The 23,668-nt window shown below is 47.1% G+C and overlaps 5 protein-coding genes and 1 long non-coding RNA gene across 11 annotated transcripts; 3 read left to right on the forward strand and 3 right to left on the reverse strand.

The window, feature by feature from the left end:
- Nucleotides 1–23: 23 nt before the first annotated feature.
- On the forward strand, nucleotides 24–2,648 carry LOC136193381 (eukaryotic translation initiation factor 2D-like). Its single transcript, XM_065982272.1, has 17 exons — nucleotides 24–127; nucleotides 177–382; nucleotides 445–528; nucleotides 591–678; nucleotides 734–841; nucleotides 910–1,194; nucleotides 1,250–1,295; nucleotides 1,345–1,448; nucleotides 1,498–1,558; nucleotides 1,618–1,697; nucleotides 1,757–1,846; nucleotides 1,899–1,991; nucleotides 2,038–2,100; nucleotides 2,160–2,217; nucleotides 2,289–2,379; nucleotides 2,425–2,505; nucleotides 2,563–2,648. Exons 1-17 carry the CDS (start codon nucleotides 72–74, stop codon nucleotides 2,625–2,627), a joined length of 1,659 nt encoding a protein of 552 aa, XP_065838344.1. The 5' UTR covers nucleotides 24–71; the 3' UTR covers nucleotides 2,628–2,648.
- A 202-nt stretch (nucleotides 2,649–2,850) lies between these two features.
- On the forward strand, nucleotides 2,851–6,367 carry LOC136193349 (cyclic nucleotide-binding domain-containing protein 2-like). 2 transcript variants are annotated; one of them, XM_065982234.1, is made up of 18 exons: nucleotides 2,851–3,145; nucleotides 3,215–3,303; nucleotides 3,359–3,488; nucleotides 3,536–3,613; nucleotides 3,668–3,756; nucleotides 3,815–3,888; nucleotides 3,941–4,044; nucleotides 4,100–4,183; nucleotides 4,238–4,287; nucleotides 4,356–4,433; nucleotides 4,493–4,553; nucleotides 4,617–4,743; nucleotides 4,810–4,931; nucleotides 4,991–5,140; nucleotides 5,194–5,229; nucleotides 5,294–5,383; nucleotides 5,441–5,870; nucleotides 5,922–6,367. In XM_065982234.1, the coding sequence occupies exons 1-17, from the start codon at nucleotides 2,861–2,863 to the stop codon at nucleotides 5,543–5,545; spliced, it is 1,752 nt and encodes a 583-aa protein (XP_065838306.1). In that variant the 5' UTR covers nucleotides 2,851–2,860; the 3' UTR covers nucleotides 5,546–5,870; nucleotides 5,922–6,367. The 2 variants fall into 2 exon arrangements, with proteins under 2 accessions (XP_065838306.1, XP_065838307.1); XM_065982235.1 differs by having other exon boundaries at nucleotides 5,441–5,860.
- A 3,929-nt stretch (nucleotides 6,368–10,296) lies between these two features.
- On the forward strand, nucleotides 10,297–11,204 carry LOC136192599 (uncharacterized). The gene is made up of 2 exons (XR_010671196.1): nucleotides 10,297–10,644; nucleotides 10,702–11,204. It is a non-coding gene; the product is annotated as an uncharacterized lncRNA (long non-coding RNA).
- Nucleotides 11,205–12,396: 1,192 nt separating this feature from the next.
- Nucleotides 12,397–16,189, reverse strand: LOC136193333 (uncharacterized). Its single transcript, XM_065982209.1, has 6 exons — nucleotides 15,866–16,189; nucleotides 14,672–15,805; nucleotides 14,187–14,621; nucleotides 13,864–14,129; nucleotides 13,734–13,810; nucleotides 12,397–13,576 (listed from the first exon to the last, which is right to left on the reverse strand). Exons 1-6 carry the CDS (start codon nucleotides 15,912–15,914, stop codon nucleotides 12,484–12,486), a joined length of 3,054 nt encoding a protein of 1,017 aa, XP_065838281.1. The 5' UTR covers nucleotides 15,915–16,189; the 3' UTR covers nucleotides 12,397–12,483.
- A 175-nt stretch (nucleotides 16,190–16,364) lies between these two features.
- Nucleotides 16,365–18,435, reverse strand: LOC136193334 (uncharacterized). Its single transcript, XM_065982210.1, has 6 exons — nucleotides 18,209–18,435; nucleotides 17,724–18,061; nucleotides 17,617–17,672; nucleotides 17,445–17,552; nucleotides 17,053–17,387; nucleotides 16,365–16,997 (listed from the first exon to the last, which is right to left on the reverse strand). The coding sequence occupies exons 1-6, from the start codon at nucleotides 18,311–18,313 to the stop codon at nucleotides 16,518–16,520; spliced, it is 1,422 nt and encodes a 473-aa protein (XP_065838282.1). The 5' UTR covers nucleotides 18,314–18,435; the 3' UTR covers nucleotides 16,365–16,517.
- A 145-nt stretch (nucleotides 18,436–18,580) lies between these two features.
- Nucleotides 18,581–22,993, reverse strand: LOC136193335 (indoleamine 2,3-dioxygenase 2-like). Of its 5 annotated transcripts, none has more exons than XM_065982215.1 (7): nucleotides 22,395–22,993; nucleotides 21,362–22,344; nucleotides 21,249–21,304; nucleotides 21,093–21,200; nucleotides 20,697–21,031; nucleotides 19,431–20,634; nucleotides 18,581–19,369 (listed from the first exon to the last, which is right to left on the reverse strand). In XM_065982215.1, the coding sequence occupies exons 6-7, from the start codon at nucleotides 19,974–19,976 to the stop codon at nucleotides 18,728–18,730; spliced, it is 1,188 nt and encodes a 395-aa protein (XP_065838287.1). In that variant the 5' UTR covers nucleotides 19,977–20,634; nucleotides 20,697–21,031; nucleotides 21,093–21,200; nucleotides 21,249–21,304; nucleotides 21,362–22,344; nucleotides 22,395–22,993; the 3' UTR covers nucleotides 18,581–18,727. The 5 variants fall into 5 exon arrangements, 4 of the variants coding, with proteins under 4 accessions (XP_065838287.1, XP_065838286.1, XP_065838284.1 ...); XR_010671312.1 differs by lacking the exon at nucleotides 18,581–19,369 and having other exon boundaries at nucleotides 20,008–20,045; nucleotides 20,097–20,634; nucleotides 22,395–22,977; XM_065982214.1 differs by lacking the exon at nucleotides 18,581–19,369 and having other exon boundaries at nucleotides 20,008–20,634; nucleotides 22,395–22,530; nucleotides 22,720–22,978.
- Between the last annotated feature and the right edge of the window lie 675 nt (nucleotides 22,994–23,668).

Raw genomic sequence — 23,668 nt, forward strand, 5'->3', positions numbered from 1 at the left:
GATACTGATACGGGTCGTCTTCACTCGTCCACTCCGGCTCCGTACTCCAAGTCGCCTCCAACAATCAGAGCATGTTTCGCAAACCCTTCCGAGTCAAGTCGAACGTCGCCGTGAAGTCTTCGGAGCGGTGAGCTGCTCAAGCATCGTCAGAATATGTTTCATAGCTCAATACGCAGACGAAACCTTCGTACCGAAGTCGCGCGACGATTTTCGTCCGTAACCGAAGCATTTCTCGACGAGCTTTTACCGAAGGACGACGATGTTCACGCTCTTCGTCTTGTTCTGCACAACGACGAGACGTGTTGCGTCTACTCGACTCGCGGCCTTCCAGTCTTTTTCGAACGTGCGAGCAAAAGTGGCGAGCGAAATATTTTTCCCACAGGTAACCAGACTCTAATTAATTAATTAATTAATTAATTTTTACTGGACAATTCGCTACAACAGTGTATACTCTGTGGAAGAACCCTGATATTATTAATTGCTTTGTAACGTCGCCTTTTGTTTTGACCAAGCTTCAAGGTGGAGCAGGTACATGGGGTATAGAAAGCTGTGTCTTCAGGTTTAGCTTTGACGTTGTTTATCTGCATTAGATCTTATGTTTCCTGGTGTTATTAATATCGACGAGTTGGGCGACTTTGCCAAGGGCCAAGTGGTTTCCGTATCTGTTTTTGGAAATAGGTAAAAAGTCGTGCACGTTGTAAATCTATGTGTTTTTATGATGTGGTCGTGTAAGAGCGCCTGTTGGCGTGGGCGTGACGGCGTCGAGCTCTGACGAAGTCGCTCGTAACGGACCAACAGGAAAAGGCGTTCTAATGCATCACGTCTACGAAGACTTTCTATGGTATGAAATAAATAAATGTATTGCTTCAATTAAAGTATTTGATGTTTTTTGCGTTATGCAATCCCTAGGGAATTAGGAAATAGAGATATCCTGCCTCTCATACCTCATGCAAAAAACGAAAGTGTAGCGGAAGAAGTGGAAGGGGAAGAAGAGGACGATGACCAACCCGTCGCCGCAGCAACGGTTACAGAAGAACCTGAAATGGAAACGAGTCGACAGACGTTGCCTGATGTTGATGATATGGACAGTCTTCTGGTCTGGTGTCTTCTATGCGCCTTGAAAAAATGCATTAAGAAAGACGAATTGCCTCTGCTGACGAGTACGTTCTATAGGAAGCACATGCAGTCTTGCTGGTAAGGACAAAGACAGGATGACGTAACCTAATGTACATTAATTAATTAAATACAGTCCCCTCGGCGCATCCTTGGATGTGAAAAAATCCAAATATAAAAAGGTATGACTCATCGTTTCGCAAGTTTCAGTTCGACGAGTCTTCTTCGTAGATTTCAAATTTATTGAAAGACGTTGAAGATCAAGGCCTGCTTTCCGTAAGCGAACAGTCGAAAGGCGTCGACGCAATCGTCTCCGTCAATTGGAAACATTCCCTGTACTATACCAAGAAACAAATAACTCTTTACCTGTACGATTTCTTATAGAATCAAGTCGTTTAGCGTGCCGTCTCAAAATGCGACCGAATCGTCCGAGCTCGTCAAAAAGGTCCGCTTGTGTGAGAAGAATACGAACGCTCATTGCTTATAGACACGTTTATGACGTAGGAGTCCGTTGGTCCATTGGTCGAAGAATTGTGGATGCCCTCGTCGGCAACTCTTCCCTTATTCAAAAGCTCTGGAATAGCGTTAGGACGACCCATCCATACGTTGAATTGCAACGTGCACATTCGCTTTTTGTGTGCAGTAAGGGAACGACGCTGACGGTCGCCGAAGTGAGAAAAGTCGTAACTGATTACGTGAGAAGCAACGACTTGGTTCAACCCGGCAATAAAAGGTATGGATTAATTAAAATAGTCGTTTCAGTGCGCTGGCATTGTCTCTTCTAGTTTCATTGTACTCGATCCTATACTCTCTGACGCCGTGGCTGTGAGGGGCACTCCGCACGCTCAACGGCTTCGATGGGACGAAGTGATGCAAAGGTAATAATAGTTACGTTGTTGTATCTCATTCTAAGAGATGACGTAGGATTGTGCAGAAGATGTCGCCCTGCCACAGGATCACTCTTTGTGGAAGAACTCCTGTTCTAAGGCAAATATGAAGTCGATTATCAGTGACTACGTTTTGACTTTGGGCGCATTCGTTCATAGAAAGGGAGCTGTGGAAAAAATTTCCGTGTCAACGGCAATCAGGACGGGAAATAAAAAAGTACCTGATTTCCTGGAAAATAATTTATTTATTTATTTACGTATTTATTTATCATGATTTCTTATTTTCAGGTTACCTTGATTCGTGGATTGGAGCTATTTGGCGTTGATCTGCGTGAATTTAGTCAGGTGATGCAAAAGAAGGCTGCATCTAGCACATCAGGTAAAAATATAGAAAGGCTATTTAGCTTAATTATCTCTCCCCTAGTCGGCGAAAGAGCAGACTCTAAGGGAGCTGAAGTATTGGTTCAGGGAACATTTGTAAAGCAGGTCTGCGCTCTACTAGCCGGTATTGATTTGTACATATTGATGACCGCTTCAATAAACACGTCTCTCATCTATGCAGATCGCTATAATATTCCTTCAAAGTGGATCGAAATTAAAGACAAGCCGGCAAAGAAGAGCAAATGATTTTTCTATAAGCAATAAATAAATAAATAAATTATGTTTCTACAACCAAAGCGCTGGTACGTCACCACTGGGGGTCCCATTTGCACTGTGGTAAAGTCGGTATGGGCCAATGCAACGAATGCATGGACGAAATTAATAGGTCACGTGATATTTTATCATTAGTCTTTTCCGACCACATTCGGGAGTTTTTTCTGTATACGCCCCACAGCACGTTCTTGGCTTCTCCCCAACTCATGGCCGGATCGGTTGAACTGAGTAGCGGCGTCGCTCGTCGGCTCGCCGACGAATCGACTCCACGAATGCCCGTAGCCCTGTCGAGAACGCTCTCCGTTCCTCGCTGGGCGTGGGATCGAGCGCGTTTGGAATCGCCGTCGACGACGGCGGCGTCCGACAGCGACGAAGACGGCGGAACGGACCCCGATTCGCTACTGGGAAGCGCTCGACGCATATGGCGACGGAGACGACGCGAACGCCGACTCGCCCAACGTTCGGCGGTCAACTTCCGGACCTCCAGAGAGGTTTGAGCCTTCGAGGGGGGCGAGGGGGCGGGGCAACGAGCGCGATGATTGGCTGGCGTCTTCGTGCAGCTACGACGAGCATTTCGCTCCGCTGTTCTTGCCGTCATTTGCATGCGTCGACTGTCGAAGAGTTTGCTTCAACGGCACTACGAGAAAAGGTGGCGAAACGTCGTCGACGAGTTCGTTTTTTTCTTCGATTGGCGTTTCTTTTAGCGCGCAAGCGACAATCGCCGATCTATTGGCCGAGCGCAAAGTGAAAATTCAACGCGGCGGACACGTCTTCGATCCGGACGCGTACAAATCGCGCGCCACTGCCTCACTGGGCGGCGCGACGCCGGCGAAGGTTCCGTGCACTATCCGGGTCTCCGAAACTCATTGTCCTCGTGACAGATTATTTCTCTCTCAACGTCGGCGAAACGCTTTCTGCGACAGCTTCCTCACTTGCGAAAGGACGAACACGTCCAATCGGTCAGTGATAGATGTACATATCGATGAAAACCCTTCGCGATGCCGTCTTTCAAGGTTCTACACGAACTTCGAAGCTACGAATCGTTCTCTACGTATCCCATCGACGTCCAGACGAACATCGCTTTGTGCGGTTGGTTCGAAGAGTGAGTGAGAGTCATCGCCGCGCAATGGGGGCCCCCCTCTCACGAAGATTTTTCTTAGATTTGGTCCATTGAGGGTCCTCGTTCGTCAAGGTCACGTTCCCGTCAATTTCTATTTTTTAATTAAAGGATCGGGTAAATGACGTTTTTTATTGCTATTCTCTGAATTAATTATTTTCTTTTTTAGTGGGGGTGAGTCATGTCAATGATGACGACAACGACGATACGCCGGAATCGAATCACTTAATATTAGGAAACGGCAATATTTTGTATCCTGGTAGCCAATTCGGGGTAAACGCATCTTCTGAGACTTAGTCCAGTGTACTCTTCAATAGTCTACCCATAGGAGCAGGATATTTTGGAGAGAAAACGTCGATCGGAAACGATCGTCACGAAAGAGCACGTGCAAGTGCTGACAGTAAATCGACAGGTTGGCCTTAGAACGAGCAAGTGGATTAGAATTATGGACATTTTTGTTGGACAGGTTCTGTGCCGTTTCAGAGAGAGCGGTCATAGTCACGTCGAGTTCATAAGGCGAGACAGAGACGCATTACAATGGATCAATATTTTTTAAATTAAATTAAATTGCATTTTTTCTCTAGGCACATGAGAGCGTTTCGTCAATGGCCAATCGACTTATTCTTGGCGTATCCTTCAAAATGCGAGCTAAACTATTTCCGGTGAGATTCTAATATTTGTTTATTTTATTTATTTATTTAAAGTCGATCTTGCTTTTCAGAAGAGGAGCCGTTATCGTTAAAAGTAGTCGACTATCGGACACCGTTTACATAGTAAAATCTGTAAGACGGATAAAAGGGGGGGTCTACGCATAGAGAAACGCTCGTGCTTTCTAATTAATATAGGGCTCGTGTGACGTCGTGAAAAAACTTAGCTTCAACCAATCGGCAGTCGTAAATCGTATGAACGATTTCAAGAGAAATCAGAGAAAGCTTTCCCTACCGTGCCTGGGAATGGACAAAAGCAGACGCAGTACGTGTCCCTAATATATATATAAGTATATATATATATATACTACATTGCACACCGCCTTTGCAGACAGCGTCAGTGTCGGCGTCGAAACCACGTCTTCGTCGCCGGAAAATCCCCTAAGAAACTCGACGGGCTCGCTTCGAGATCAATTGGCGTTGAGACGAAAAAGCGAAGCTAACGTTGCCAATGTGCGTGTATTGGCATACCTATATTTCTATGCTGTTTCTAATTTGGGGTTTTACGCCAGGTCGTCAAATTGTCGTCCGTCTCCGCGACGTCGATTCAATTGAGGTCGAGATCGTCGTACAGCTTGGGCGCGGCGGTCGTATCGGCGCCTTCGTCGAGAAGAGAAGGCGAGCACGTTCGTCTCGACACCTTGAAGCCGAGGGACATTTTTGTAAGCTTTTGGGGGATAAGTCCGGAAGGTCGCATGTAAGAAGTGGTATCTAGGGTTTGGCTAGTCGTAATCAAACGGAGTGCAGTTTGGTAAGGAAAAATCGAGTTGTTCGATTCGAATGATTTCTCAAGGCGTTGTTGCCTCTGTACGCAGGTCAGTAACGGTGCCGAATGCATTTTGATACCTCGAAAGTTTCTTCTCGAACATGCGTCGACGTTTGCACGACAGGATCTCGAACTTGCCGTGAGTACACGTCTCCGGCTGCTTGCGTCTTTAATTAAAATTGATTTATTCTTTCAGACGAAATTGTATCCCACGGACGGCGAATTGGACGTCAAGCTGAAGGATAGTCTGCAATGGGAAAAGTACAAAAGCAAGACTGTTCGCTCGTTTTTAGAGACGTAGCCAGGCGTGCGTGTCCCGGCGTTTTTATACCAAGGTAAATATTTTTTTCGTTGGAACGATTTGTACAGTATAGGCGTTAAGCAACCGGGGACTTCACGTCACGTGTTGCACTTTCACCCTCTGCGTTTCGCCGAATTTCCTGCCTCGCTAAGCTGCAATAAGCCCTCCGCAGACCGAAGACAGTCAACACGCGTTGCGAAAAAGCCGCTGTCAGGGTCACAAGGGCAGGATTCGACTCTCTGTGGACAGTCGTACTCAGACGCAGGTCGTGCATCGTCCGAAGACGATCGAGACGCGTTTCGCGGTCACCACGAAGTATGAGAGTGTGAGCATTTTCTTCTCTCGATCTCCAACGGACTTTTCATTTTTATGCTAGCGTTCTCTAAGTCACGAGAAGAAGAAGAGCCACGAAGTTTAGGCAGCCTATACGATTATGACGTCACTCTCCCTCTATCGTCTAAAGTGGCTGAAAGACGTCAAGCCTAGCCGTCTGCCTGTAGACAAGAAAAGCGAAGTGATTTCCAGGAAATATGGCAGAATCTTGACATCTGGGAGACATATAAAGAGACTGAAGTGGAACATTGAAATACACGCGGTTTTTATAGTATGCACGCACGGAGAGTTTTCCCCTCTCCCTCCCCCTCACCCTCCCGATGAGACCTGTGAATGATGAACAGGTACGATCTCAAGACAGCGAAAAAGCTATTGCTGATTTTATCTTTTAGGAGACGGGGGGTCCTGAGCAAGACCCCGTCACCAAAAACTGCTCGCGCAAAAAGGGAGGGGATAGACGATTTATTCAATAAAAAGACAAAAATTGCACAGGGTGTCTCGTTTCGTTTGCGGGCAGTTTTTGATGACGGGGTCATGCCCAGGACCCCGTACGAGCAGTTTTTTTTTATGACGGGGTCATGCTCAGGACCCCAAAGTCCTAAAAGAAAACACGATAGTGCCAGAAAGAAGAACGTATGTAGTCCTGGCTTATCTTCAAGGTCGCCGGCTTCTCCTTCCAACGGCCAAGGCTATACATTCTAAGATTTGTACGTGTGCATATCTAGAATAAAAAAAAAAGTGACTCAATTGTGCATTATTTTCGTCATTTCTTTCAACCGACCTAGACAGATAAGAGATCACGAGGAAAATTTGGGCGATTCTCGCACGCGTTCAGGCTCAATACAAAACTTCGCGGTTAGACTTACTTCAAAAGCCCTAACTGTGCATTAGATCGGCGATTCAGTATCGGTTTCTAGAGCTCGCGCCAATTGCTGTCCAAGATGTTCAGCGTTGAAGTCCTTTGGCGAGACAGGTCCACAGTAGATACATATTTATGTCCTGACTCCTGAAACATATTTCTAGAGCGAATATAAAAAGACGTCATTCAACTCTACCTGGAAAATGATTAGAACTGCAAATTCCCTTCTGTATATCTGCTCTCACAGTCACTACGGCGGACACAACACTATCAGGGTTTCTTCTAGATAGACTAAGGTCCCCCGTTCCTAATTTCTGAAATAGAACGCAACTGGGGAGGATATTTTCGATGATGACTCCTTTTGTCAACATCATCGTCGTCTTAGACAGGAATCTTCTTCAACTAATTATTAAATTTATTAATTAAATTAATTAATTAATTGCCAATAAATGACGATGAAATTATTTACCGCAGCTTCTTCATTCCGAACTAGTAGATAAAGTTAATAAGGAATTGATTCGTAGCTTCCCTCGTCGATAACCTTTGCGAGTCGTTCGTTTATCGTCGAAGTGAGGCCCCCTGTGGGGACGACGACGGTGCCGACGGCAAAGGCACTTGAGTTCGCGATAAAACGCGTTCGGGGGCTGCTAAGCCACTGGCACGATCTCGTCTATTCGATTATGACGGAAAAGGGCCTTCGCTGTTATAGTCTGGGGGCCCCGCGTTCGAGTTTCGTGGGGCGGTGGCGCTTCTTTTCGATCTGCTAGTTATCGTAGTCGCAACGTTTCACCCTCATTACATCCATGTCGCTTCAAGCAGAAATCAAGCCATGATTCTGATTCTGCACGTGCCACGTGATCGTGCATCTTGTGGCCCGTACACGCGGCAAGATGCAATAAATTGACGAGTCTACTGTGGTCTTGGCAATTTTCTTTCTTGACGATGCGTCTACTTTTTTTCTTTCGGGTCCTTCATTTGCAGGTCCTTTATTTGCTTGTGTGTAGTTGTCATCGAAAATGCATGTCCCCGTCAAATATTTTTCAACGGAGCTCAGGTGGGCTCCATCGTTCCAAATCTTGAAGCTTCTCGCGCGGCGAACGACAATGCCTAGGAAAGTGCTCGTATCCGCGCTTTTTATTCTCGTGACGTCACCGGACGTACCGTGGCGCTGAGAGTCCGTATAGTCCTGATCAAATTATTCCCCGAACAAATAATGATGGCTCAGAGCCTTGATCAAAGCCGTCGACTCATCGTCTTTCTTTTCATCATCACGATGGTAGCTCTCAGTTCAACAATTTTCGGACAAGTCTGTACTGATGTTGACATCAACTGCTTTTACGACAGGTTAGATCGACTGACTCGGGTTGATAGGCCAAGACACTAATAGGAGCCATACGAAACGCAGGTCCGCCCGTGGCGATAAGACGGTCTACTACTTGCAAGCGGGGGGAAGCGGAAGGCAATCTCACCTAAGCCTTATTCAAATGTATTGGGGAACACCGTTGTTATCATCGGGGGGCTAATTCGATTTTCTAAGAGGACATCTATCGTGCCCTCTGTTGTTAAAAATGGTCGCCATTTTTTCTAGCGGACGTAGCAATGACGCTGGCATTATCGACGCCGCTGAGTGTACTAGCCTACCGCCCTCGCCATCATCAAACCAGTACGCGTTATAATAATAATAGTATCGGAAACACATCCCTAGCAAAATAACTGAACCTGTCGCCGCGGCGGGGATTTCTAGAAGCCTCTTTGTCGCGACGAATGTCACTCGGCTCAAAGTGATGTACGCTGCAAACGTTTACAGTAGCGAATGACTGACTTACCGTGATTCCAGCTGTGATGAGGGGCGGATAACGAAGGAAATTTCTGGACCGTCTAAAGCGATAGAAACTCTGTAAGCCGTACGTCGATTGTTCCTCTCAGGCGTCTTACTGCCCTCTTTGTGTAGAACCGAAAATCTTATAATGCCGTCAAGTTGCGATTGCATCAAGCGAACTGCCGCTGCGTGGAGTCTGGGAGCCATTATTCCCTCGGAATATGCCTACAAATGCGGCGCAGATCAACACGAAGACGTGGTTGTGGCATATGGAGAGTAGTCGTATTTTTTTCATGCGGCGGCAGGACTGTGCAATCGAGACGATGTCAATTCGTGCCTATTTGGCATTTGGCGAGTTGAAGTCCGCTGGACGTCCGACGACAATATTGATCTCGTCCTAATACTGCCAGACGACCGTGAACCAGGAACATTTTTTTGTGAAAACAGGGAAGGAGTGTCGGCAAAAAAAACGTGTCCTGGTCCTTTCAGTTCGATCACTAATGGAAGGTGGGTTGCAACACTTGGACCTGACGATCAATCAGGAAGCGATGACGACGGCGGATTTGAATCAGCAACAAGTAAGCCATACCGGACTGCTTCTAGTTTTCTTAGACTCTTCTTCGTTTGCATGTTCGTAGTTGTCATCGAAAATGGGCCCCCGTCAGGATCCAATTTCTTGGTTTTCGTCAGGATATCTGCGCAGCCATTATTCGACGTTAACGCTACCGTAAAATATTTCCTCAACGGAGCTGAGGTGGGTTCCGTCGTTCTGAATCTCGATGCTCCAAGTGCTAATGACAATGCCTGGGGAAGTAGGGAAGTCCCACTTGACATTCTCGAAATGACTTTCAACACTGACCCTAGCACATTTTTACTAACGTGATGGTTCGTCTTTCAGTCTGTCTGTCTGTCTGTCTGTCTGTCTGTCTGTCTGTCTGTCTTTTATTTAACGAAAACCAAGCCTTACATACTGAACGAAAGATAAAGTCGCAAGTGAACGTCAGGGGTAAACAACAAAGAAGGAAGGGGAGTCAAAGTATAAGGACAAGCTGAAAGCTACTGTCTGTCTGTCTGTCGGTTTTTGGGTGTTCACACGTATGTCAAATCTACAAATAGCGGTTGGAGGCTGAAATTGTGATGGTTAAATAAATAAGGAGACGCAACATCGTCGAAGCCACCTTTCAAGTCCCGCCGCGCATATTCGCACTGGCTATCTGCAAGCTATAGAAAAAAGAGATGCTGCTACACTTAGTTCTCTCATGCTCTGGGGGGGGGTAGACTCCGACGTAAAATGTCAAAAAGTTTATTTTTCCTAGCTTGCGTGGAGTTGCAGCTGGTCGAATCAGACGTCTCGTTATAGGCTTATCCCTTGGTACTGTCTATCGCCGCAAGGTTATCGCCGCTCATTAGCAAAGAATTTACCGCAATAGAGTCAGTTAGCATTATGAGAAAACTAAATGAGACCGTCGGAAAGTTTGTTTTTCCTAACCTGCGCAAGCCGGGAGGCAGGGTTGCATGCAGCTGGTCGAATCAAAACGTCTCGTTAGACGGCTTCTGATCGGAAACTAGCTAAAGAAAGCCTAGTTCCGAGCGAAGCGTTGTCTACATGCACCTTCGATTGATCCTGGCCGTACTTACGACATTCAGCTAGGCATCGTCGCAGCCGGCCCCATGGCCTGATCTGATCCTGCAGCATGACACCAAAAGATGCGGTGCGATCTTCCATGCGCGGAAACAGCGGTTGCGACTGCGGCTGGTGCTGACGAAAGATCTAGACTAACTTTGCCATTCCAGGAGGGTCAGCTAAACGGTTCAGGATGCATGTATACTCAAGAGTTCCGCTAATCTTATCCTAAGTTAGTTTATTTCACGATGACTGAAGCTTCCAAGCTGCGGACGATCCTTATCTTGTGCCTAAGGCATAGAAAACACATTGCATGAACGCATAAAGGAGCAGCTCTTCCACGGAGTCGATCAGTCGACGCAGACAACTTGAAGACACCGTTTCCTACAAAAATGCTTCGCTTCTTCGTGGCTGTCGCTTTGTTCTCCGCTGCATTGGGTTTCAGCACCGGCGGAACTTCGCTGGTACGTTTATATCCGGAAAATAAAGACGCGTTCTCAGGCCTCTTTGCGTTCACGTAGAACAAGACTCTCGATGCTGAGGCCTCGTACGCGTTTTCACACATCTCCTGCAATGTAAACAGCAAAGGGGGAATGATCTCTTGCAGTTGGGGAAACAACGGACAACCTACAATCACGAGGGAAAAAGCCGGAGTCTATGACGTTGCATTTTCAAACGCCTTCGCTTTTGCTCCTGGAGTCAGTGTCACCGAAGTATATCCGCAGAGTTTCTCTCAGGAAGGGTGGACGATTGACAACGCCGTTATCACAGCCATCAGCACGACAAAATTTCGCTACATAACAGGCAGTGGAAGCTACAAAACACCTTCGGATCGGGCGGCAAGTTTCATCGTCGCGGGAGTGATCAACGCCTAGCTAAACGGCCCAACGTGAAGTCGTGAACATTCAAAATGCACGTCCACCTTTGTTCTTCGTGAATGCTCTATGTTGTCTTGTCTTATTTGTCGTGAGGTGAAACGACGTGCGTGCTCGTGTACTGCAATTGAAAAGGGTTCGAAAACCGAGTCGCTGCTTGCGCGGCAACGCTGTTTGGAAGGAATTTCGGGGACCCTGGAATTTCGGGGACCCTTCGAGGACCGGCACCCCCATCATTCCACCAGTACGCGTAATAGTAGTACTTTAGCCAAATAACCGTCGCCGGCTCATTTCTACGAGCCTCTTTGTCGGGACGAATGTCACTCGTTTTAGAGTGATGTATATCGGTATTTTGCGATGATTTTACTACATCTTACTGTGATGGCAGCTGTGATGAAACTAATGAGAACAATTTTGAGACCTTCTGAAGCGCTAGAAGCTCTGTAACGCCGTGGAAGTGAGCCGTAAGTCGTCCCTCCTTCTCCTATTGCCGCTTTCCCGATGATCTTATAGCTCTTCGAAGCTGCTATCAAGCGGACTGCCGCAGCGTGTAGTCTGGGAGCCATTTATTTCTTCAGGATGCACGCATTCTATGCTTCGATCCGCCGTCCGCCATTTTTTCTACGCGAGCATGCGTAATAGAGTTTAGCCAGAAAAATGGTAGGACTTTGGCCTTCGAAGGCTCTTTCATCCACTATCGCGCTCGATGTGCTTTTTTCTGCAGCTTTTCTACTCCTTCTTCAAATCGCTCGTGGGAAAGGAAGTCACGATAGAGCTGAAAAACGATCTCTCGTAAGTACGGCCGCGTTTACGAGCGATTGCGACTCTTCCGTCTCTTCCCTAACAGCATCAGTGGGACTCTACACTCAGTCGATCAGGTTCACGCTTCCAGCGAGCAGCAGAAACCAATTGACATAAGACTTCTATCCACTCTAGTTTCTCAATATCAAACTAACCGACATCAGTGTACCGGACCCAGAGAAGTACCCTCACATGGTTAATCGGCGCCTTCGTGATCTATTCTACTAAACCGATTGCTTTCTTTGCTTAGCTGTCTGTAAAGAACTGTTTCATTAGGGGGTCCGTAGTGCGTTACGTTCAGTTGCCCGCTGACGAAGTTGACGTCACTTTGCTGCAGGACGCGTCTCGAAAGGAAGCCATGCAGAACAAGCAGTAATAAGGCAATCTGACATTTCGTAGAATTGAATTGTTAATTATACATCCCTGACCTTGAAAGTATTGACATAGAGTCAAAGATCAAGTCTCATCTAAGCAGTCATCTGTTGTATGAGACCAACGCGGTCTTACCTATAGCTTTCGCAGCGCGACGTCCCTCCATACTACTAGTTTTTCATTTATTGACTAGAATAAATGCAAGAGAAATGATGCAACGACAGAGAAAGGGGAACGCCACCAAACGCCAAGTCTCTAAATTCTGTTATACGCCTTTCGTCTTCTGTGCTTTCTAACAGCCACGATGAGCAGAATAATAGCAATTATTCCAATAACTGTAGCTCCAACGGCTCCCAAGGCAATCCACGTCGTTACGTCGCGAGACGTCGAACGAGCCTCCGGTCCCAATGTCGGAACACGGGACGTCGTTCCATTCGACGAAACAATCTCAGTCCGCCTTGGCGGACATTCCAAATTAGCACACGGAAGAAACGTACCAGCCAACTGAATATGAATCTCTCTCACCAGACTCGTATTAACCCCACTGTTATACGCCTTCGGTATCCCAATAACCCACGGCCCAATGGGACTCAAAGCGACATACTCATTCTGAGTCGCTAAACCGGAGTCTCCCTCAAAGAACACTTCCGGTATCGACACAGCCGAATTGACTCCATAATCGTCCTTATTATAATCAAACAGCATCGTTCTGGCGCCGTGCGTAAACGTCCATATCTTCCCTCGTTGATCGTAGACGAGCGAACTTCCGTATCGCTTCAACCAGACGCGAACTCGATTCGACGTACTTCGAATGCCCGGCAGCCACACGCGAACGTCCGTCATGCGAACGTGCGTCAGCGGCGCGAGTTCCTTTTCGGCGCCCGATATCGTGAACGACATTTCGTGGGCGGCGTCCAAGCGAGCGAAGTCGTCGACGAGTTCGTTTCTATTGAGTACTATTGTATTTGTCATTGGGGCGAGATCTTTGTTGAATTCTTGGACTTTTGTGCCCAATTGGGACATGCGGTCGAGCATTTCGATTCGATTGTTCGCCATCCACGCTTCGATCATTGCCATGCGACTGTCGTCGTAGGCGAACGGTCGAGACTCGAGGAACTGAAAATTGTACGCTTCCTGCATCTTCTTCATTTCGTTGACGATCGCGTCTTTTAGATTGACGTACACTTCGCCGATGGCGAGCGCGTAGGTTACCGTGAACGGATTATAGTTCTCGACCATTTGACCTTGTAATCGCGATTTCATTCCTTCGTACTTGCTTATGTCCGATTCGAGTTTCGCTATCTGTATGACGATGGAGTCGTGTTGCATTATTTTATCGTTGACAGCCCTAAAATCACAAAAGGTACATTAATTAATGGTGTTGTCACGTGACACGCTTCCATAACTAAAGCTTCGATTAAAGAATAGCCTTCTAATTATTTATACTGCGTTGTAGACTAGATTGACCTACTGCACGTCTTTTCCAAATATTTTATGATGCTTACCTAGAGCTGTTCAGATAGGCTGTGAACGCAGCTTTGGCCTCGACGCATTCAGGCAAAAACAACCATTTTCCAATCATCTGTATATTGAATTTAATGCCATTGCTGTAGGGCAAATGACGGCAACGCATACCTCGTTAAATTTTTGGCCATCAACCAGCATCTTCGCGCTGTTCTCCTGTCCAGATTTGTCGACCAGCCCCTTGATTTTATCGAACTGCTCCTTGACGCTGTTCACGTCCGTTTCTATAGCGTCTTTGGCTTTGTTAAATTGATACGTAACGTTTTTCACTATAGTCCCGATTTCTTCCAAGTCTTTCCAAAAGCCGCCTTGAATGCTTTTAGCCGCTTCGAGTGCTCCAATAACGTCTTTAATTCCAAGTGCGAGCGTCCCAAACCCTTTATAATAAAAAAGACACTTGAATCTACCGTTGCGTGACAAACACCAAAATTTACCTGTATAGATTGAGCCAAATATTTCAATGCCCGCTCTAATGATCGTTATCAGTTCCTTGAAACTAAAAGCGGATTCCTTGTGAACAGTGTAATGTTCAATAGCATCCTTGCACAGCTGCGTGGCGGAATCCGATCGATACTGAGCGCGAGCCTGGGCCGCTTCTAGCTCCGTGAGCTCCTCCGTTATATCGACAAGAGTAGCGCTCGCATCCGTTTTCTTGCGACTGCACAAGCCCACGAGATACTGAGCGTGTTGGAGACTGTTTTCCACGATAGCTGCGCGTTTCTCTTCGGCCGTCGCCTTGTTGAAGAAGTCGTTGTAGTCGGCTTCGACGTCTTTGGCGTACGGAACGACGTCCTTTTCCAAGTGCTCGAATATGCTCTCGTACGAATTCAGAGGAACGTTATTCGGAAGGTGACCCCAGAAATCGTAGCCTACAGAAAACGAAGATACTAACAAGGGCTATTGATACCCGTGCAATTACCGTGGGCTATTTGAGCCAGATACGTTGTAGCCAGTTTACGGTATCCTATGCATTCGTTGTCCGTGCGATTTCGCGTAATATCGATAACCCACATATATACATCTCTCGCCGCCCCGAAACGACCGCCTTTATACATCGCATTGCCTTCCCTCATAGCTAACTGTATCATCGTAACCGGAGTACTTTTCCCCACGCCGCCAACTATGACTCGATCGGCGCCTTCTCGACCCGCACTCGCCGGCGCAGCGGGCGCTCCCTTCTGCCCCTCGGCTCCTCGTGGTCCGTCAGGCCCCAAACTACCATGACAACGCCAGTGATGATCGTACCAATGTCCGGCATTGTAGCACCCAGTGGGAGACCCAGCACCCCCATAGCCACCCATACCAGGATCACCCGGTAGCGCTTGAGCGCCCGACGCGCCCGCGCCACTCAACATAGTCACTCGATCGAGAACATCGGCTCGATCGGCCCAAACGGGCAGGTGAACGGTAACAACGCCACCATTACCACCGTTTCCCGATACGCCAGCATTGCCGCCATTTCCTCCCGGACCTCCCTTCAGCCCTTGAGTCGATCGTCCGTGGCAACAAGCGTCGCGATCCGAATTGGGCTGCCCGTCGACACCGATATGCCCTGTCCCACCTTGTTGCCCTACACCACCTCGACCGCCATTCGCTTTCAGTATCAACTTTCCGCCGACGAGACGCGACATCGTCAAGTCGATCGTTCCCCCGTCGCCGCCCGGACCGCCGTTGGCGCCGCTGGCGCCCGCCGCGCCGGGCGTCTCGCCGGGAGACGCCGGAGTGCCGGCGAAGTCCGGCGTCCCGATCGACTGGTACGAAGTGTCCAACGTGGCGACGTCGTCGACGATCGTCAAATTGACGGCGTTGATCGTCACTGAACGGGCTTTCCATTTCACTGTTCCTTTGACGACGACGTTGATTGCGTCGACTTGGAGATCTTTGCACGGGTCGTAGTTGAGGGTGTCGTCTTCGGCGTCGAGGATGACTGAATTGGCGAGGATGTAGATGCTCGAGCTTGTGACGTGTTTGAAGTAGCCTTCTGTGACTATTTCGTCGTCTGTCGGTTTGTTTGTGTCCGTGCTGCATGAGGGATCAGGAAATTTAACTGTTACTGGGTAGAGAGGAAAAAAGTCGTAAGTGCGTATACTATAATCGAAGCAGCTCCTCTTACGAGAAATTTTGACTAGGAGAAGGAAAGTGGACGCTTGCAGCCAACCCATTGTTGTGTGTTGGGGGAGTGATGAGTTCTGAATGACGTAATGAACAAATCATGCTTTCGATATGGGGCAACGCGTTTCTCTTTCTCTTTCTATAGAAACTGAAACTGCAGCTAGCAGTGTTCACCGCCGAGTGACAGATGCATGCACCCAGGAAACGAATTCGTGCCTCGTTCGACTTCGGGAGAAACTGCGAGGCCCCTAATTAGGCATTGTTGGCAGCGTCACGCTTCTGAAAATTGTAACGAGTGAGGGTTTCGACGCTAGATCCTCTTGCGATCTTCCAGCGCGATCCTCTACGTCCTCTAGCTAGTTGGCGCATGCTCATTGTGCACCACTCCAGAAATATCTCTAGGCCGAATGAGGACGAGTTCTTTCTCATAGTCGACTTCGTAGGAAGGCTACTGGAAGCATATAATCGATAAATGACGATTATCATGCATGGCTCCTGTTGTATGCCCCTGATCTTTTATTCGAAGCTGCTAGCACAAACTGACTCGATTCTACTGTATAAACCCTTCAAGTAGCTGAAACATACCTATAGTATGTTTCTTCTTTTTAGTAGTTTGGGATCATGATAGGCGACCACGCATAGTTCTACGTTATTTATTTAGATTCGTCGGAGAATGAACTTAGTTCTCTCTGAGTGGATGATGCAAATAGGAGAGTAGCTTCACTTTCTCTCACTTCTGTCACATCAGCGTGAAGTCGCCTTCGAAATTGCCTCTTCTTACATTTGTCCCACACTTGTGACCAAAATCTTCTTCCTGACATTGGAATGAGACAGTAGGTCACGAACGCAACAAAGGTTAGAGCAGGAAGTGCGAGATTTATCATTGCGGATGCAAACCAGCCAGGATTTTCTTCGTAATCAGATAGACAGCTATTTATCGCCGTCTGATTAGTGCTCCCTAGGCACTCGGCTATGGTTTGAATCGTCCTCTTGTCGTAAATCATGTCTGTCACCATCTGCGAGGCAACAGTCAGAGGAAGAACAATCGATAAGAGGAAAAACCGCTTCTCGACCAGCGCACACGCTTCAGCAATTTGATTGACGGATGCATCTCGACGATACGTTTTCTTTATCTTCAACGACAAACGTTTAGATCGACGAAATTTTGTACTAGTCCAGTTCTCTCACCTTATGCAGTTTCACCGCAACGACAACAGACATCGCTGTTCCACAGATAATGATAATGTCAGCTGGCAGCACGTAGGTCCAGAAGAACCAGAAGTACGATGACTGACTGCAGTACGGTGCATAGGGCAATGTTTTGGCGTATTCCACGCCGCGCTGGAGATTAAAAGCTAATTGCCCTCCGGGGACGATTAACGATAGAGCGATTTGAATGCAAAATAGACACTTTTGACGAATGCAGTCAATTTTTGCTGGGTTCCACACTGTCAAAACTGTACTTGAAACGGAGCATAACCACCACATCATAAACGATAGAGAACCGAAGTCAAGCAGCAAGCCTAAAAGATGTTTAGAGGAATTTGCCTGCTCGTGTCGAGAGAAATGTCTTTCTGTACCTTGCACATGACACGCTGTAGTTGGATCAATCCAAGAGTCAATCATGCTGTCGTGTTTGCAGTAAATCCTTTTTTGTCCGAGAAAGACGGTCATTGTTATAGAAATGCCTATATATAATTGGCAACACTTTAGACTCCTCGTTTATGTACCATATTAGCGTTCACCACTCACTGTACACAACTAGTGATGCAGTCGAAAAAAGAATGATGAGGGATTGATAGCTGAGCCTAATTGGAATTATTCACGTTAATAAATTGTTTTGAAGAAATTGTACGTACAGTTTCTTTCCTTGTGCCCACGTAACAACTGCTATGACAATACAACTCCAGTAAATTACCACTGAAACGTACAGTGAAATGTTGAAGATTGCAGCGCCGATTTTCCAGGTGGGCTGATTACACGGAGGAGAGCAGTAAACACGGATATATTGCGTGCAGTTGGTACGCGTACGTATCAGAGGCTTTGGACAGACTCGTTCTGAAAAGTTTCCGCATCCTGACACAGAAATATTTTTCGCTGAAAATTTTCTTGCACTCCAATGGAGAAACACCGAACTGCATGCAGATCGGTTCAAAAGACCTATGGGTGTGCGTTCACACGTTTCCTGACTCATTTTCTATGCACAAAACAATCGAAGTGAGAGAATGTACTCGATCGGTTTCGGTTTTAATTGCGTTCATCTAAGAAAACGCCTCCTTTGTATCATACGTTCAATCGAGGCTCTCGATCATCTCCTGCGTATGGATCAGTAAGAGACACTTACGGACGAATTCATTGGAGAGAAATAAAAGTAGACGGGCGTAGCGGTAAGAACAAACAAAGACATCAGGCCAAATCCTAGGCAAATTAGCCTAAGGCGACTCCGCATATTGTCGAGATGTCTTTCGCGAGTAGATATTCGAAGATCCCGTGTCGTTCAGGGCATTAATTGGTCTCCCGGCCTATAGGGGGCCCTCACTTGTTGTGAAAAATAGACAACTCTAACGACGCAAACAAATTAATCCGCATCAAAATAGTACACTCCCACCGCGACGCAACTTGAACTGTGCAAACCTCAGAGTTACGTACTGAGCAGAGCCTTCTATAAACTTATGTATAAATAGAAGGCTCTGGTACTGAGAAGCAAGGTTCGTCTTTCCGACACCTCTGACGTCTCTTATGTATACCAAAATTATTAAATGAACGAGTAAAGTGCACACCAACACCTTCTGATTACGAAATTCGATGGTTCTTGGATTAATTAAAAAACCTTAAGTATAAAAATAGCAGATAAAGGGGCACCCTACAATTTGTATTCAAGAGCACGCTCGCGCGCAAACTTCAAAAAAGGCATAATGCTCGTTCCACCCGTCCCCGTTTCCACTAGACTCTCGTGCCCTACACTCTTAGACTTCCTCGACTGAACCAAAATATACGACGTCACAATCTGAACGTGAAACGACCGAAACGCGACTAGAGCGTCGATCGCGTCATTGTACGCTCGCCTCGACTCGTCCCCGCCCTCGCTCCGAACAAAATCGCGAATCGCGTTCCCCCGTCGCGCGACGACCTCTAAAAACTCTCGATGACAACTCGGCATATAGGAACGCATTTCCCTAAGAAAAAGCCCATGAGCCGTATCCGTTCCATAGGATATACCGAGCGCTTCGCTAAAGCAAGGCAGAAGCGAGCTCTCAGCGGCGCTCGCCCCGTGAAACATCCTCGGCTCGTCGTCGTCATCGAAGGCACCTTCGTAGACGAGACCGCGGGGATAGACCGAACTTCCCTTCCAACCAGCCAAATAAGGCCGAAGGACATTATAAAAGACGTCGGGACGACATTTGTCGTACATCCTCTCGAGCGCTTCTTTAGCCGATATTAATGATTTCGTCATGATAACCAATGATTCTACGAGGGCGTGGTCATCGCTTCGACTCGCTGCTGCCTACGTCATAGATTAAATAAATAAATAAATAAATAAATAAATAAATAAATTTTATCTATGCCTGCGCATCGACGACGGCCTTTACGCCCGGCGCGGCGACCACTTCTAACGCCGTCGTCGCGACGAAGAACCAGCGTTCGTCTTCCGTTCCCGTGATCGAGTGAATTTGGGCGAGATTCGACGCGTCGAGGGGCCCCGTTGGATCGATTCGCTTCCAGTTGTGCAGCGCGGATGTCGCGTGGGTCATTATCGGCGGGAAACCGAGTTGCGCGGCGATGCGCGTCCACGGGACGGCGATGTTGCGCGGAAGGGATTTCGGGGCCCCCGCGTCGCCTTCGCACCAGATGTACGCGTGTGCGATTGTCGAGAGAGCGACGGTGGCTCTGTGAAGTTCGGGCGATCCATGAAGATGCGATGGATCGAGGAAGGGGAGTTCGAGGACGCTTTGGCGCAGTTTTGAGCTGTTCTTGAGCAGAGTCGGAATGCGATCGGCTAGATCTTCCCACGGTTTATAGCGGGATGGAAGGTGAAGAAGAGGATCGCGATCGGGAACAAAGCCGCGCGTTTCCGACACTTCGAAGTCCGACAGAACGAGCGTTGTCGACATCACGTGGTCTTGATGTGGGAGTGAGTCTATCTGACTGGGCACAGGCCGGTGTCTTTTATTAATTTGAAACTGTCAACACAATTTTTAGTCAAATCTAGCTAAGCCCTAGCTGCAACGTACCTAGACTAGAAGTCTGGGATCACGGAAGCGATTAATTTTCTGCAGCATTTAGATGCTTCAAGTCTAATTATTCCGATGCGTCAGAGAATGAATCTAGTTTTCTCTGAGTCGATGATGGAAATAGGCGAGTAGCTTCACTTTCTCTCACTTCTGTCACATCAGCGTGAAGTCGCCTTCGAAATTGCCTCTTCTTACATTTGTCCCACACTTGTGACCAAAATCTTCTTCCTGACTTTGGAATAAGACAGTAGGTCACAAGGGCAACAAAGGTTAGAGCAGGAAGTACGAGATTTATCATTGCGGATGCAAACCAACCAGGATTTTCTTCGTAATCAGATAGACAGCTATTTATCGCCGTCTGATTAGTGCTCCCTAGACACTCGGCTATGGTTTGAATCGTCTTCTTGTCGTAAATTATGTCTGTCACCATCTGCGAGGCAGCAGTCAGAGGAAGAACAATTGATAAGAGGAAAAACCGCTTCTCGACCAGCGCACACGCTTCAGCGATTTGATTGTCTCGACGATACGTTTTCTTTATCTTCAACGACAAATGTTAAACGTTTAGATCGCTTTTACTTAATTAAGGTCTTGTTCTCTCACCTTATGCAGTTTCACCGCAACGACAACAGACATGACTGTTCCACAGATAAGGATAATGTCAGCTGGCAGGACGTAGGTCCAGAAGAACCAGAAGTACGATGACTGACTGCAGTACGGTGCATAGGGCAATGTTTTGGCATATTCCACGCCGCGCTGGAGATTAAAAGCTAATTGCCCTCCGGGGACGATTAACGATAGAGCGAGTTGAATGTAAAATAGCCTCTTTTGACGAGTGGGGTTAATTTTTGCCGGGTTCCACACTGTCAAAACTGTACTTGAAACGGAGGATAACCACCACATCATAAAAGATAGAGAACCGAAGTCGAGCACCACGCCTAAAAGATGCTTAGGTTTGCCTAGCTGCTCGTTTCGAGAGGAGTGCATGTTCTCCTGTACCTTGCACATGGCACGCTGTAGTTGGGTCAATCCACGAATCAATCATACTGTCGTGTTTACAGTAAATCCTATTTGGTCCGAGAAAGACGGTCATTGCTACAGAAACGCCTACATAACAATACTCATTAGGTTTATGTACACCGTATTATCACTCACTGTACAGAGCTAGTGAAGCAATCAGAAAAAAAATAGTTAAGGATTGATGGCTGAGCCTAATAAGAAATATTCGATTTAATTAAATAATTGCTTTTCAAGGAAATATCACGTACAGTTTCTTTCCCTGTGCCCACGTAACAAATGCGATGGCAATGCAAATCCAGTAAATTACCACAGAAACGTACAGTGAAATATCAAAGATTGCAGCGCCGATTTTCCAGGTGGGCTGATTACACGGAGGAGAGCAGTACACATGAATATCTTGCGCGCAGCTGGTACGCGTATGCATTAGAGGCTTTGGGCAGACTGTTGTGTTCGCGATGACTATTTCTTCACAACCTATGTCGCTCTTGGGTATTACTAGGCACGATATGCGGCTATCAAGCGACGGAATCAGACCACGAAGTTCGTTCTGGAAATTTGAAAAATCGGTAGCCATTTGGAAAATTCGAAATCGATTTCTTTGCTGTACGACGACGTGCTTCCGTAACTTAATTCGTTGCAATCTTCGAAAGCGTCGTGGCAAAGAAAAGACAGAATTTTTTTCTCGTCATCTGCTAATTGAGGTAGAAGAGCTGTGAGAATGCGAAAGTCTTTATCGGCTTTCGAAAAGTTTCCGCATCCTGACACGGAAATATTTCTCGTTGAAAATTTGCTTGCACTCCAATGAGGAAACACCGAACTGCATGCAGATCGGTTCAAAAGACCTATGGGTATGCGTTGACACGTTTCCGAGCTCATTCTCTAATTCAACACAAAACAATCGAAGTGAAAATGCGGATGTACACTCGATTTCGATTTCGATTAATTAACGAAAATTTGCGATTCCTGAAGAGTATCGATATACGCGAGACCCTCCATACGAAACTTACGGACGAATTTATTGGTAAGAAATAAATGTAGAAAGGCGTAGCAGTGAGAACAAACAAAGACATCAGGCCAAATCCTAGGCAAATGAGCCTCAGGTGGCTTCGCTTTTTGCGACGACGTCCTTCGTCGCCAGTAGACGTTCGAAGCTCTCGCATCGGCATTTTCAGACGAGAAACTTGGAAGCGAAGACGATGATGCTATGTAAGTGCAGCAGTTGAAACTGAAACTGATGTGGCGATTTAATGCGTGCGCATAATATGCATGCATCCGGCTCACAATTCTCATGAGATATTTCACTTCCTTTTCTGATTCTCCAGTGGATCCAGTACGTCATGGAGAGAGAGGAAACGACGATTTGTCTTCTGCTCTATTCGTGGTGACGAGTGGGAAAAAAAATTCAAAAGGCATCCACCTAAAAGTCAAAGAAGAAATGATACAAAGTTCTTTGTGTACGAGCCACGCGTCTCATAATTCTCAACCCATGGCTGCTTTCATATGAAATTGTGCACCACGCCCGTCCCGCTGAAGGCGATCACAACTACTCCTTTCTCGATCGTTTTTTCCATTGCTGCGTCGATATCAAGCATGCACGCACGCTTACATCGGTTCGACTTCGATGACCGAGCTTCCCGCGACGCTTCAGACTTTGCAACGAGTTTCTTCTAGTCGATATGGTATGAACGCACTGCTTGTGGGGTCCCTGAAGCTCGCGCGCGTCGTTCGGTGCACTTGCTTCCGTTCGTAGACGTTCGTGGATGACTATCGAGTCCCCTAAATGCCTGCTTGCATGGATGCAGAGACGTCGTTCGGTTTGTACGTGTGAGATGGGTCACGTGTACGAGTACTGAGTACACCCAGGGATATATTATATCCCTGGTACACCCACGGATATTAGTATCCGTGGTACACCAGAGGCAGTCTAAATCATTAGCTCGCTTCCTAGCGCTAACCGAAAATAATTGATTGGCGCACATCCGCTATTTGCGGTTAACGACAGTATCCTGCATGGAAGCGTGTCCTGGTGGGCGGCGCGTGACGGAAGACTCCTATTATCCCAGAGCAGCCAATAGCCATCAATTTGCATGGAACAGCGGATGGGAAGCTACGAACGCAGGCATCCACACGGAAGCAATGCATCAAAATTAATTAGAAATATATTAGGAACCAGTTCACTCAAGAGGCGCCATCGATACATCCAGCTGGAAGCGTGATCTCATGCGCCGCGACTGTTTACACAACAACAGTCTGACTCGAATATAAGAAAGCTTCGAAAGCTATACTTGAATCAGTTTAGCCGTTCAGTGGCCTATAAATCTGCGCTGCGTGCTGGAGTCAGAATGGTCAAGCATCAATTCCTTTTGATTTGTCTTTCGCTTGTGCTCTCCTTTTGCGCCTGTTCGCCGCTTCCAATGTTCCGCTCTGATTTGCTAGTGGCGAACGTGATCGACGAGGAGAAAGACGCCGCTTTTGCCGTCAGCTCTCTCTACGGCACAATTCCCCAAAACAGTGGCAAAGTCGTCTACGAGCCCAATCACTCGTACAACGGAGGC

Source organism: Oscarella lobularis, chromosome 11 (assembly GCF_947507565.1).
Source record: "Oscarella lobularis chromosome 11, ooOscLobu1.1, whole genome shotgun sequence".
Lineage (NCBI taxonomy): Eukaryota > Metazoa > Porifera > Homoscleromorpha > Homosclerophorida > Oscarellidae > Oscarella > Oscarella lobularis.